This window comes from Sphaeramia orbicularis, chromosome 24 (assembly GCF_902148855.1).
Source record: "Sphaeramia orbicularis chromosome 24, fSphaOr1.1, whole genome shotgun sequence".
NCBI classification, from domain to species: domain Eukaryota; kingdom Metazoa; phylum Chordata; class Actinopteri; order Kurtiformes; family Apogonidae; genus Sphaeramia; species Sphaeramia orbicularis.
The window spans coordinates 37,699,433-37,714,614 of record NC_043979.1 but is presented as its reverse complement, the minus strand read 5'-3'; the positions used below and the strand labels follow the sequence as shown (position 1 = coordinate 37,714,614).

The 15,182-nt window shown below is 37.5% G+C and overlaps 1 protein-coding gene across 6 annotated transcripts in view; it reads right to left on the bottom strand.

Moving 5' to 3' along the window:
• The window catches only part of utrn (utrophin), a 397,580-nt gene that overhangs the window by 120,384 nt on the left and 262,014 nt on the right, over window positions 1–15,182 (bottom strand). For all 6 annotated transcript variants that reach the window (XM_030127978.1, XM_030127982.1, XM_030127981.1 and 3 more), the window contains 2 exons: window positions 10,150–10,228; window positions 6,584–6,644 (listed from right to left, as the gene is read on the bottom strand). In XM_030127978.1, the coding sequence (XP_029983838.1) occupies window positions 6,584–6,644; window positions 10,150–10,228 (140 nt within the window). The remainder of the gene's footprint in view (window positions 1–6,583; window positions 6,645–10,149; window positions 10,229–15,182) is intronic.

The following is a 15,182-nucleotide window of genomic DNA, read 5'->3' as shown; positions in this document are numbered from 1 at the left end:
ACGGGGGGGTGGACAAGGCAGGGTTTTAATCAGAGTCCTTTTGTCAGCCCGGAGAAAAGAGGCAGAGCATGAGAGAGAGATGGAAGAGGATCCGAGGATGCGTTTTTTTTGGGGGGAAATGAATGTGTCAAAGACGAGACAAGAGTGTCCCATGAATGTCGCCGCTCTGAAAGCGACCTATGATTAGTCCTGGAGATGGATTTGGAGTTCACTTTTCAAGTTCCAAATTAAGTGGGTTTTCATGAGTGTGTGTCAGCCTGCATGTGCACAGAGGAGAGGGGAGTCATGCAGTATCACAGCTTACAATACCCAGTAGCTTTGGGTAAAAAAGCTATATATATATTAAACTATGGTAAACTATGGCTTAGGGCAGAGATGTTTTCATTGTCATAATAACAGAACCATATTATTGAATTTTAAAGATATCTGATGTGACAAGTGCCTCAGGTGTAGTCCTAGGATGTACGCTTGTATAGATACAGTCACGGAAAAAATTATTAGACCGCCCTTGTTTTCTTCAATTTCATGTTCATGTTTTAATGCCTGGTACAACTAAAGGTACATTTGTTTGGACGAATATAATGATAACAACAAAAATAGCTCATAAGACTTTAATTTCAGAGCTGATATCTAGCTATTTTCCATGTTTTCTTGATAATAACCAAAATCACTTCAGTTCTTACATCAATATCTATGGCATTGTACTGACAAAAACAGTGCTTTTAGGCATTCTGTGTTTTCTTTTCTGTCGGGTTTAGTCACATGATACACACAGGAGTTAGTGCCTGATTGCAAAACCATTGTTTTTGATGACTGTTGATGGTCTAATGATTTGTTTCCATGGCTGTAGATAGATAGATATACTTAATTGATCCCAAACTGGGAAATTGTAGTGCAGCAGCAGCAGCCGGAGCAGCATGACAAACAGTAAAAATAGAATATAAGAGTAAAAATAGAATGAAAGAGCAAACCCACTACACAAAATAAATTAGAAGGATAAAAAAAGAACTGGACAAACAGGATCACTTCCTTCAGGATCAATTTCCTGAGGGCTCTGCTCAAAGGATCAATAAAGCTCTATCTAATCTAATCTAATCAGTAAAGTGCAAAAATAAACTGTAATTTGCCACCTGATCCAAGTTCATCTTTAAGTGCTTCATCACACGTCATACTGAAATTAAAAGTACATATTATAAGTAACAGGCAAAAAAACCTTCCATGCTCAGTCAGTTTCATATTTTATTCTACCTCACAAATGCTAACTAGTAAAATATTCTATTTCGACCTAAAACGACCTTTCTGGTGTCATTACTCCGAAACAGGGTTGAAAATGGGTCTGTGGAGTTCAACTAAAGGAGGGACATTTTGCTTTTTTTAAATGGAATTATGCATTTTAAAACATTTCCCTGTGGTCTACATAAACTGTAAATGCTATGCTTGGGTCTGAAATCATTAATTCAACTCAACATGTCCATCTTCAACCCTATTTCTGACATGACGAAGGTCACTTTGAGCTCTGGCCCTTTAAATGCAAATGAGCCACTTTACACCCCGCCCCCTCCAGGTTGTTGGCTGTGCTGCTCTGTCCTGTTCAACCAACAACTGAACATTTTAGGTAATCGGCTCGCAGTTTAGACATATTTTCAGTTTTTACTACAACCACACAATTATGTCGTACTCGGAGAAGTGATCGTCGGAAGTCTTGACCTTATATGCGCAAATGTCATGACATAGCTAGTTATAAAACGTGACAAATTAAGCAGGAATTGAAACGGGTTGTAGAAATCCACTCGATTTTTGCCAAAATGAATATAAAGCCAACTTTGCAGCACCTGGAGGGTTCAAATTCAAACTTTATGAACTATTAGGGTCCAAAAACACAAATAAATGTACCAAAGACTAATAAAAGTGGGTTTAGCAAAAGATGACCCCTTTAATGAAGAATTCAGACCCAAGCATAGCATTTACAGTTTATGTAGACCACAGGGAAATGTTTTAAAATGCCTAATTCTATTTTAAAAAAAGCAATATATGACTCCTTTAAGGGTAAACCTGTGTTTTTACCAAGAAAATGTATAGTAAATTATTGCAAATTGCTGTGTGCTTACACCAAGCAATATTCAAAATGAGTAGATAAACACAAAAGAACTACAAGAAAGAAATAAAAAGAGATGAGAGACAATGATATGCTTATTAAAGTAGACAGTCAGTTCCTCGAGACATTAATTCAAGGTACTATTCGATTTATGGGTTGATGGATAATAATGAAGGTTTTTCTGTTTATTTTATTTTAGCTGTAGTTTCTCTGTGCTTGCCTTAGTAAAATGCATTGACTGCAGAGTAAAAGGTGACATTATTGCCTGGCTGTTTCTAAAAGGCTCCCTGGGGTTAATGTGAGTGCGCAGTCATAGAAAAGGAAAACACGGTCGTACCTTGAGGCATCCAGTGAACATATGGTGTGTGTTCATAGTGGGTTTTCATGTGTGTTTGGTTTAGACTGGGAGTTCATGCACATGTTGTCGGCGTGGGTGTGAGCATCAGTTTGTGCGAATGTCCTTGTACATGTGTTTCTGTTGGTGCAAGTGGGTGGATACAGGTTCATCGGCCGGGCACATGTGTGATCGCAGGCTGTTGATGAAGCTGAAGTTATACGCCTGTCCTCCGATTGTCTCTGGCTTACATCTCTGAGCCGTTTTAGTGTCAAGATGGGGGTCCAGACAGAGCTCAGGTGTCCTCCCCTTTCCCCGTCTAAATCCTCTGGTTTTGTCGGACTCTGATACACTTTACCCTGACTCTTTCTTTAACCCTTTCATGCACAGTGGTCACTACAGCGGACAGTTATTCTACAGCTGTTCTCCTTTATATTCATGGGTTTTGTTGTTTTAGTTCCATATCAGCCAACACAGTGGACACTTACGCATCATGTAACTTTGCTGTTCTTGATAAACCTGATCTGCAGTAACATATCTGAGTGTAAATCAATGGCCATTAGACTGTAATTATAATTTTTTCTTGAACAAATTTTTTTTTTTTGTATAGTATCTCCATGAAGTGAGTAATAACTAGTATTAGAGTATGTTTAAATATGAGAAAACATCAGATTAGCAGCATTAAAAGTGTTTTTATTTCAGAGTTTTCACAGTATATCAGTAAATACACGTTTCTTGGTTTCAAAAATTAAACGCATCGTATCCATTTGAGTGGACATTTTTGCAACTCCATGAAAAATAGGTTCATAAAAAGCTGTCAATTGCATTGTTTTTTGTTTTTTTTCATGCCTAAAGAGGAATAAAAAAGGGGGGGAAATCATGATTAAGGTTCTCATAATTCATGCATGAAAGGGTTAATGTTTTCATAGCAAAAATTCTGATTTCAGTCTTTTATTGATATCCCCTGAAGCACCTGAATACAAGTAGACACAGCCAATGTGACGTTTCACATTTTTGAATGAATGAATGAATGAATTTATTTATTTTTGGTTTGTACATTAATCATTGCACTCAGTACAAAAACTATAATAAACATAAAAACCAAAAAAGGAATAGGCTAGAAGCAAAAGCTTACTTTTTTGCCTATCCTTTTCACCTGATATACTTTAAAAAAAATATATATAATAGTTAAATTAACTTGCTTTATCATCACTGTAGAGAAATTCAGTCTCTACATTTTCCCATCCTAATACACACTACCATTAGCACTTAGCACACATATTAGAAGCAGTGAGCATTAGAAGCAGTGAGCTGCCATTCATGGCCCTCAGGGACCAACTTCAGATCTCCATCAGCACCACGGTCAAAGCTATTAACAGGAGAATTAACGTATATCTACACTGTAGGCCTGGATAAGTTAGGTTTATTTAAAAAATTGAGAGAAATGGTTGCCTTAAAAAATTAGGTAATGATTAATGGACTTTTTAAGTCCATTTAACTTAAATTTTTTTGTAATATCAGCTGCTTTGCATGGTTATTATTATTAAATATTTTTAGTTAAATCAACTTGGAATTTAGTGCATTGAACTTAATTAAGTGTAATAACTTTGCAAAAGTTCATTAATCATTACTTTATTTTTTTAAGCCAACCTCTAAATTTTTTTTAAAGTAAAGTAACCTTATCCGGGCTTACAGTGTACCTGTTTCAAGGTTCATACACATTTTTCAAGGTCAAATTCAAGCACTTTTATGGGTCATTTTCTAATTTTTCCAGCACAGCAACTTATCACTGGGGTAAAAGACATGTCTACAGGAATACATGTACTTATGATTATTTGTTTTTTCATTTTTTATCAAAATTACGTATGTTGTTTTATGCTATAAACGTCCAAAATTATGTTTCATAATAGCAAAAAGTTTAGAAATTTAAAAATAACACAAAGTTTTATCCAAAAAAGGGAAGCCACTTCATGTTCTTGAGGCACACTCGCACCGAGTTGAACTGGAGTTGACAAAGTTTTATTTTTCAAAATGTATCATTTCTCTGTACATCACTTTGGCTTGCCATCTTACCTGGTAGAGTTGATATTAAAAATAAATACATAAATCACATCACAGTTATAATTACAAGCACTTTACCTAAAATTCAAGCACTTTTCAGACCTTGAAAACACAACATTAAAATTCAAGCATTTTCAAGGATTTCAAGCACCTGCACGAACTCTGCTGTTCTTAATGACAGGGGAAACCTAAGGACTTGGAGGAAAGCCATATATACTTACAAAATATGTTTTATAGTTTTTCCATATTTGGGCCAAAGTGTGGAGTTGGAGGAAAGTGAAGGATGACAGAGGAGCTAATGCTAACACTAGCTCACAGAAAGGCCATTTCACTGTTTTTTTTTTTGTTTTTTTTTTTACAAGTTTAGTCTACTTGTCGCGAAAAAAGTGTTTGATTTGATCGGCAAAATCTCCAAAATCCAACATGGCACATGAACAAGCCATTAATCACAACTGTCAATCAAAGCCTTCCACATTAAGTCTTGCATTCGCTCTAAAATCTTACTAATGAGGGAATCATTGTAAGATGGACCACCACAACACATTTAAAGGCTCCAAATAAAAGTAATGAGACCAGGAAAAAAAAAACAAAACACCGACTTAGTATTCTTAGAGAGAAATTTTAGTCTATATGAGCCAGAGCTTTTTGGAGCCAATCCCAGCATAAAACAGCTTCAACATACTTCAGCATTGTCTTCACTTTGACCTATGAACGCAACCAAGTAAGACAATACCAACTGTGGAACTGAAAAGTGACGATGAACTGAACCCAGCATGACAATAAATAACTATATTATTTTTCTTTTGTTATTGTTTTTTTTTATGTGAACCTACCACTGAGATAAGACTCCACTTCTAAATCGTTCGAGCTGAAGCTTTAACAGTGGGTTTTTCTGTGAACAGCGGCATCGAAGCTTAAAAAAAATAAAATAAAAAAATGTCCATTTGACATTTTAAGTGAAACAGTGACATTTCAGCTCGGGGCATGGGGCAATTTGGGGTGGCAGATCTGGAGAATCCACCCATTTTATCTTCCTAAATCACCAAGTCTGACTGCAGCTGTGTCCCAATGAAAAATGAGATGGTGAAAAAAGCAGGACTGACAAATGATAACTAAAATTGCTATCCAAAGATTTTTTTCTAACCACGTGGAGCCCCATCAGTCAAAAATAAGGGCGCATTCAGCAGCTCACTGACATAAGGTTACATGATTTCGAGATAATGAGGTCCTTCAAAACTTTATGAAATCATACTTCCTGAATAGGCGAAAAGCTGTCTGGTTCCTACCAAAGTGTTTCTTTTCTGCATGTTTAAACGGAAACTTACTATTTGGCTTGATTTGGGTAGAATTACAATGTGACGCGAGCTGTCAAACTAAAGTTGTTAGAGTTATCATTAGAACAGAAAGGAAAAATTGTTATGGGAATCGGCGAGGTATTATCTATTCAAAAGGAGGAGCAATGCAGGACTGAATAACAAAATATGCACAGGAAATGACTTGAATTCTAACATAAGCTACTAATTAGCTGCAAAAAAATGTTGTATATGTAACAATAGCTGCCTGAATAGCTGTCTGTGAAGTATGCGAGAGCCGACAAAGGTCACAGCTCTAACGCGAGAGAAAAACTGAAAAGATTTGATTATTAAACCGCCTGGAGGATACAAAAGTGGGCCCTTATTTTGCCAGTGTTTTTACAGGTCAAATTTAGAAACAAATTAAACTTCATGCCCGCCATACTGTCTAGACTGCCATTTGTAAGCAGAGAGAATTCTGGGACACTACGGTATAAATGGCAAAGAAATGCAGAAAATTATGATGAGGTCTTTCAGCCTTTTCAGCGCATGGAAATGAACCAAATAAACAGGTCTGTATTAAGGGGTCAAAGATGGGAAACGTCAAAAACCCGTACACCAAATGCAAATTAAAGGTACTTCTAAAAGAACAGCGTCCCACGGAAAACACCATACCTTGATTGCATTGTCTTGATAACCTGAACGCATCATAGCGATCATCTATTGCACAGTGACGCATGAATGTGTACAATTTATGCAAAAGCAGAGAGATGGTTATCGAAGCAGATTCTCGCCACTTACTTGATATAATATGGAACCTTATTCTGAGAAACTGCACGCTGCCAGGGGAGCTGTACAGAAGCTGGAGAGAGAGAGGGAGAGATGGGGGGGGGGGGGGGCGCAAAAACAGAGACAAGACGTCATGCTGTGAAAATCGAAACACCGTCTTAATAAACACAATGTTATCATGCACCACCGTAATCCTGTTAGTGTGTGGAGCCTGACTTGAAATAATTGGAACATCTAACACTTCCATAATAACGCTGTCAAGATAGGTATGTGCATGAAATTGAGCAAAAATAATAAATAAATGAAGACCTGGGTATTGTTTTTTTAGTAGAAAATGAAGTGAAATTATGCAAAATGTGTATGCGCTGTGCTTTAGGTACATATAAATGTGTATAATGTATGGATTTTGACCATAAAAATTACAGTAGATATAGATGAAAATAATTGGAACATCTAACACTTCCATAATAACGCTGTCAAGATATGTATGTGCATGAAATTAAGCAAAAATAATAAATAAGTGAGGAAATGGGTATTGTTTTTTAGTAGAATGTGAAGTGAAATGATGCAAAATGTGCATGTGCTGTGCTTTAGATACACATTGATGTATTTAATCTATGGATTTTGACCATAAAAATTACAGTAGACATAGATGGAAATAATTAGAATATCTAACACTTCCATAATAACACTGTCAAGATAGGCATGTGAATACAATTAAGCAAAAATAGTAAATAAATGAAAAAATGGCATTGTTTTTTTAGTAGAAAAGGAAGTGAAATGACACCTGTGGCCATACATGATGCAAAATGTGTATGTTCTGTTCTTTAGATACATATAGATGTATATAATGTATGGATTTTGACCATAAAAATTACAGTAGACATAGATGGAAATGATTAGAACATCTAACACTTCCATAATAACACTGTCAAGATAGGCATGTGAATAAAATTAAGCAAAAATAATAAATAAATGAAAAAATGTCATTGTTTTTTTTAGTAGAAAATTAAGTGAAATAACACCTGTGGCCATACATGATGCAAAATGTGTATGTTCTGTTCTTTAGATACATATAGATGTATATAATGTATGGATTTTGACCATAAAAATTACAGAAGATATAGATGGAAATAATTGGAATAGCACTGTCAAGATAGGTATGTACATGAATTTGAGCAAAAAAAATTAATAAATGAGGAAATGGGTATGTTTTTTTTAGTAGAAAATGAGGTGAAATGATGCAAAATATGTATGCGCTGTGCTTTAGGTACATATAAATGTGTATAATGTATGGATTTTGACCATAAAAATGACAGAAGATACAGATGGAAATAATTGGAACATCTAACACTTCATTAATAACACTGTCAACATAGGTATGTGCATGAAATTAGGCAAAAATCCAGAATAAATCAAGAAATTGGTATTGTTTTTTACTAGAAAGTGAAGTGAAATGATGCAAAAATATGTATGCGCTGTGCTTTAGATGCATATAGATGTACATAATGTATGGATTATGACCATAAAAATTACAGTAGATACAGATGGAAAAGTACATTTCAATGATTACTAGCTGTTGCAGTGTTACAACCGCACGAATATAAGATGTGAAAATCTCTCAAGAGCAATATGGAACAGAAATGTTGCTTGATTTATTGCCCTCCCACTTCCCCTCCTCCTCGACACAGCTCTACGCACAGATAGAGAGATGAAAAGACAGTAAGAGAAAGAGATTAACGAGATTGGGAGATATACTAGATGGATAGGGCACGATAAGAACATAGTATTTTATTGATCCCGGAGGGAATATTAAGCTACTGGTGTAATGAGAGCCAACGTGTGATGGAGGCGATAGTGTCATAAGGGTTAGGAAGATGAAAGAAGAGACAGAGTGGTGTTTTGTCTGCTGATCTCTCTGCAGGTTTACTTTGGCAAATTGACGCCTGTCGGAGTTTGAGTTCACCACCTGCTCTGACTCACACGACGCCCATTTTGTCTCAGTCTGACAGTCGGCAAAGCAAATCAGGTGCGGCCGAAAACACGTCTAATGGCTGTATGATTACAAAAGAGAGAGACTCAGTAGAAAGAGAGCGACAGACCGGCTGCTTTGTTTAATGTTCAAGCTCACGCATTTGTCTTTTCTCTGCAGCTTTGTCTCTGATGCTCCGTCCGACTCTCTCGGCTAATGACCACTCTAAAGTGGAAGAAGAGGATGTAGTCGGTGGAGAGCTGTAATTAAGCTTTGTATTATTCAGGAATAAAGTGCCTCGTCTGCAAACTGTGTGTCAGACTGAGTATTGGGGAGCACCCACTGTGAAGCGTATTTCACCAAAACTGAAGATTAAAAGATGGGAAAAGGCTAGGGATACACCGATACTGATACCAGTATTAGGTATAGTGCATCCCTAGTAATGGCATGTAACAGATGTGCCTCTGTCCCATCCTACCTTGCCCATACCTTTTGGTCCTGCTTAGGAAATTAGAAAACATCGGTTCTGCAATATATCGCGATATTTCATTTCACAATACTGTACCGATATTAAAAAGTACTGTATCAATATTTTTAGGTAGATATGGCAGAGGCTCATTTTTGTTTTTAGGGTTTTCTTTCTAGTCAGTAGAGAGCTGTAATTAAAAGTGTGGGAGACTTTCGTGACCAGTTTTTCATCAAATCTGTAAAACCTCAGTCATAGCCTAAGTATCACAAATCTGCAAGTCTTTCTGTGGTTACTCACCTGAATCTCTTGCATTACGGTGAACAATTTCTTAGTGCCATCCACCATAAACAAACCATGTGTTTACAAACAGAGCCGGGAAGTAACTTGGGCCTCTTTGGCATTTTGTCGCGATGTGCATTGTGGGAAATGGAGTTCCGCGCAGCTGCTAAAGACACAACGCGGAAACGGCAGGAGCTTCCTTCCCTCTATGCATATCCCTCCAGCCGTTTCCGCCTCGTGTTTGTTTCATCCATATAATATATGGTTGCGCTGCCGCTGTCAGGCAGCTGCACGAACCTCCATTTCCCACAATGCACATCGCAACAAAATTCCAAAGATGCCCAAGTGACCTACTGGCTCTGTTTGTAAACACATGGTTTGTTTATGGTGGATGGCACTAAGAAATTGTTCACTGTAATGCAAGAGATTCAGGTGAGTAATCACAGAAAGACTTACAGATTTGTGATACTTAGGCTATGACTGAAGTTTTACAGATTTGATGAAAAATTGGTCACGAAAGTCTCCCGCACCTTTAAGCTTTGTATTATTCAGGAATAAAGTGTCTCATCTGCAAACTGTGAGTAAGTGTGAGTATTGAGGTGCACTACTTTTCCCTTTTTTTTTTTTTTTTTTTTTAAGTTTTTGTTTGTTGTTGTTAGGCGGAAAAACTGAACATGCTGATACCTGTGCTGAGAAGATATGTATACTGAAAATGTGTCTTAATAAAAAAAGATTATAAAAGAAGATTGGAAATGAAAAAAATTAAAGGTGTGAATCAGTGTAACTGAGTGGAAACAAACTAAGCTTCCCTAAAAATGTTTCCAATTTCCTACGAATGGTGCGTGGCTCTGTACTCACTGGAGAGGAAATGTTGCGAGGAGGGGCCAAAGTCTCGGTGGGCTTCTTGAAGGAGCTTCAGTCGATCGTCCACTGCCACCTGCAAGATGACCAGACAGATGGGGAAAGCAGACAGTCAGCCGTGGGCCTGGAAGTTGTACTTCCACACACACACGCACGCACGCACGCACACACACACACACACACACACACAGCTTTACAGGAGGATGAAGGCGGCGTCAAGGTTGGAATGATTTCAATTTCAGTGCAATTAAGTTAGAGGTGGATTTGCTGTGAAACCCTAAGCTCGAGGAACTCTTTTCTTAGCGAGAGATAGAAATATACACAGTATCGCATCTGAAATGGAAATACAGTTAAAATATATGAGGTAATTTAACACCAGCTGGCACCCATGTGTATTGTACTTTTCAGAAATTCTATATCAGTGCTTATGAGTTAGAATTTAGAATTACTTTCTGGTATGTCAGTCTAGGTGTGTGTGGATGTGAAGAAGCTAAATGAGGTTAAATGATCCAAGGGACTTGATTTTTAATATAATATGCTGATAGGAAGCTAAATGATAGACTGTTTTGTGGAGAAGAGGTAGGATTAAATAAGTTATACTTCTTCCTACTCCTTTTCAAATGTGCAAATGAAGTCATACTTGGTTTTTATGTACAGGGTGTCCCATAAGTCTCCATACATAGGAGACATAATACATATGCTTCTAACATGTATTTCTTTATATTTCTTCTTTATAGTTCTTCAGCAGTGGAGGGCATGCATTGAAATGTGTTCCCGACAAAATGGCAGTCATATAGAGCATATTATATAAATAAAAATGGTTTATGTCAAGAAATGTTTATTTTTCCTATGTATGGAGACTTATGGGACATCCTGTCTATGCACATGTTTTTGGTTTTTGTTTGTTTCTTATAATCTGTTCCATTTGTACACAGGAATAAACTGAGCATTTTTTCCAGAGTCAAAAGTATTTTCCTCAAAAACAATACATTTTGCTCTATACCGAGTAAATTTGGCTCTAAATTGAGTTTGGAGAGCTCTACCCAAAGAGAAACTTTTATTCTTTTGAGAGAGGGACCAAATGTTATCTGAGTAGAGTACAATTTTCTTCAATTTGAGTAAATTTTACTCAGGCAAATTTCCTGTGGAAAGACTAAGCAGGATTACTTTGCTTTGTTGCATATTCGAAATAAAACTTAAAACTAGAAAAGCACTCGGAGAGCGTAGACCTCCGCCAAGGCAGATAAGCCCCCCTCCCAATCACCACCAAAATGTAATCATTTGTTCCTTGTTCCAGTATCAACATTTCCTGAAAATTTCATCAAAATCCCTCCATAACTTTTTAAGGTATCTTGCTAACAGACAAACAAACAAACAAACAAACTAGAAAAGCACTCAGAGAGCACAGACCTCCGCCAAGGCAGACCCCCCCCCCCCCACACACCAAAATTTTATCATTTGCTCTTTGTGCTAGTATCAACATTTCCTGAAAATTTCATTTAATCCTTGCATAACTCTTTGAGTTATCTTGCTAACAAACAAACAAACAAAGGTAAACTGGAAAAGCACTTGAAGAGCGCAGACCTCCACCAAGGCAGATCAGCCCCCCCCCCCAAATCACCACCAAAATGTAATCATTTGTTCCTTGTGCCAGTATCAACATTTCCTGAAAATTTGATCCAAATCGGTCGATAACTTTTTGAGTTATCTTGCTAACAGATAAACAAACAACGCCCCCCCCCCCCCCCAAATCACCACCAAAATGTAATAATTTGTTCATTGTGCCAGTATCAACATTTCCTGACAAACCATGATGAAAACATAACCTCCGGCGTTCCTTAACAGAGGTAAAAAAAACAAAAAAACAAAAAAAACAACTGACGAACCAGAAGTGAATTTCCACACATATTTTCTTCTGATTGTATCCTATAAACCAGGGGTGTCCAAACTTTTTTTCAAGAGGGCCAGATCTGATAATGTGGACATTGCCAGGGGCCAGTGGTCCCTTTGGACATTTTTTAAACCGTAAAAATTACATATAAATGCGCTGTTCTACAACAATTTTATTTTCATTGTCACAATATCATTTTTTTAAATGGCAATGTAACCAAATCTAAGCCACTCAGGTGTGAACCAATTTTAAAAAAAAAACAAAAAAAAAAAAATTTCTGCCTTCCTTTCACATCTGGAGTCAGATAACATAGAACAAACTGTATGGAGTATCTTAAACTTCCAAGTTGATAAAAAATCTTAACCCCACATTCATTTTAAACATGACTTATATAAGTAATCATTACTCATATATTACTCAGTAATGCAAAGTCTGTTAACATTTCAGATGAAAACATATGACTTTTACTCTTGTCTTTCACAAAATCATTCAGAAAGTAATATTTTGTGTCACATCTACAAGTACATAACACCAGCAATTATAGGCAACTAACCTGGCAACTTGGTAGCTTGCCTTGGTGGTGAATTCATTGAACTCCCAGGTTCACATGAAGAGTCACTGTTGTGAGTTTAAAGCAGCTTGAATTTGCTTCACTTTTTCGGAACGCTCACTCCCTGCTAGCTTGTTGTATGTGTTAGCTTGTTTTGTCTGCTAGTGTGTCTTTACATTGAATTCCTTAAACAAGGCAACAGTCTCTTGACAAATTAGGCAAATACAATCGCCTCGATTTTCAGTGAAAAAAAAAAATTGTAATTCCCATCTCTCCTGGAAGCGGCGGCCCTCACTGTCAACTTCCATTTTTTTATTTACAGGCGCCATGGTTAGAAATTAGTGAGAAGGGTTCACGGCAAAGTCACAGAGCCAGATAGAGTTAGAGTGGTGCTGCCACCATGAGGCGAAAGGAGACACTGCATTTTGAACCTTTTGTGATTCATGTACTCAGTTCAACAGTCCAAGCGGGCCATAAATAATACATTCTAAAACCCAAGCTGTGGGCCGTCTAAAATCTGACCGTGGGCCATGATTGGCCCCCGGGCCGGACTTTGGACATGCCTGCTATAAACCAACTACAACTTCTACAGCACACACACACACACACACACACACACACCAGAATCCTGGTTAAAGTCTGCTTTCACAAACTGTGTTGCAAGAGGCCAGGTGGACGTGAATTCCCTCAGCGTCTACACCAGATCTAGTCGGTGCTACATTATAGTCACGACTCACAACCCCAAACAAAAATAACAAGAAAATAGTGTGGAAGCATATGTCTTCATTTGTAGTTGCAAGAAAGGATGATCTGAACTAGCAAATGATAAAAACAATAAAATAAAAGAATTGGTGCAAGCAAAGTTATATTATTTAATGAGTATGATGTTCAAATGAATCAATAACAGAATGAGAGAGCGAGGCGAAAAGCAAAAGAACCAACAGATGCTATTTCAAAACAAATATACCCAAAAGGGGATTCCAGACTCAGAGCCGAAGAAACACTGTGGTTTATTCGAAAACTGACAAACTAAAAAAAAAAAAAAAAAAGTCACTTACTACAATCCCTGTGCTCGACATATCCAATCAGAAATACAATGCGGAGTTTGAGGACACTCCAAAGCCGCATCAGTGGCTGGAAATTGTTTGAGATATTTTTGCTCTGGAGAAGTTAACTTTTATGCTGAGAACCAAAGAGGACACTTTCACAAAAACTGGAACGAATGGAAAATGAAAAATTTATATGACAAGTGACACTAAAGCAGGTAAAATTGGCCTAAATCTGAATTTGTTGCCCATATGTGAGTCAGATCTCATTTCTACCTGAACAGCACCAGTCCATTCTGTTCAAATCACTTTCATATGTGGTCCTAAATCGGACAAATATCTCATGTTTTGCACTGTCTTTAGTCTGAACGGTCGTCTCGCATTCCAGTCCGACTTTTACATCATTGAAATGTGACAGATGTGACAATTCTGTGCTGGAGGAGGCGGGACCTGGCAAGATCTTTATTGACTTCCATAAACACAGTGTGCTGCATTTGATGTCACATCTTCTGTACATGCGAGGTCACTTCAGAACCGTAGACTGTTCACCCCTGGGTCTGATAGCAATTGCATTTGAATTATAATTTGATTTTAACAAAAAGCAAAAAAAAAAAAAGGATTTCAGCAAAAAGTTGGAATTGTGCCTTTATACCTGCAGTGTAAACATAGTATTATATAGGCTCATTGGAACTGTATACTACATCATACTGTACTGCATGACTTCCAGACACCTATATGTTCTGTTGCATCCTTTGTATTTTTTTTCTTTACTTATTTATGTAATTATATTTTTACACTTTGAGTCTATTTTGTTCGCATTTATACTTTTATCTGATGTGACAGGGATTGCTAGCAAAGACATTTATATTGTATAATCATGTGCAAAGACAATAAAGTGTCTAAGTGTTTCTCAATGGGGGTGGTACCATCCACCAGGGGGCGTTCGGAATGAGACAGCTGAGAGGGGGGGGTGATGAGACCAAAAAGGGGGCGTTAGTCTGTTAGTCAGTATCAATATCAAGCAGCATGTTATGTCACTGTTGAATCCCCCCCCACCGCAGTAAGTTATGTCACGGCACTTATTGAGCTATGCCCCCCCTCGCTCCACAACTTGTTTCAGAGGGGGGGTGGATGCGACAAGGAGGCTCGTGATGACATTTTGTTCAAAAAAGGCTGAGAACCACTGATCTGTCTACCGTACTTTCCGGACTATAAGCCGCTACTTTTTTCTCATTTTGAACCCCGCGGCTTATACAGCGATGCAGCTCGAGTATAGATTTATACAGGCTAATGACCACCAGGGGGCGCTCTAGCAGGAAGCGCAAAAGTGAGAGACAGGTGGAAAAGGTGATGCGGAGAGGAGAAGTTTTAATCTTAACTTTTAACAGTCATTTTGCGTGTCATGCACAAACCCTCATCATGGAAAACACACAAAGAAATGCATATTTTGCAGCTTTTAAGTTAAAAGTAATCGATGCGTCTGTCTAAGAAGGAAATAGAGCTGCAGCTGCAGCGCCATTGAGCAACAACGGAGGAGAGATTG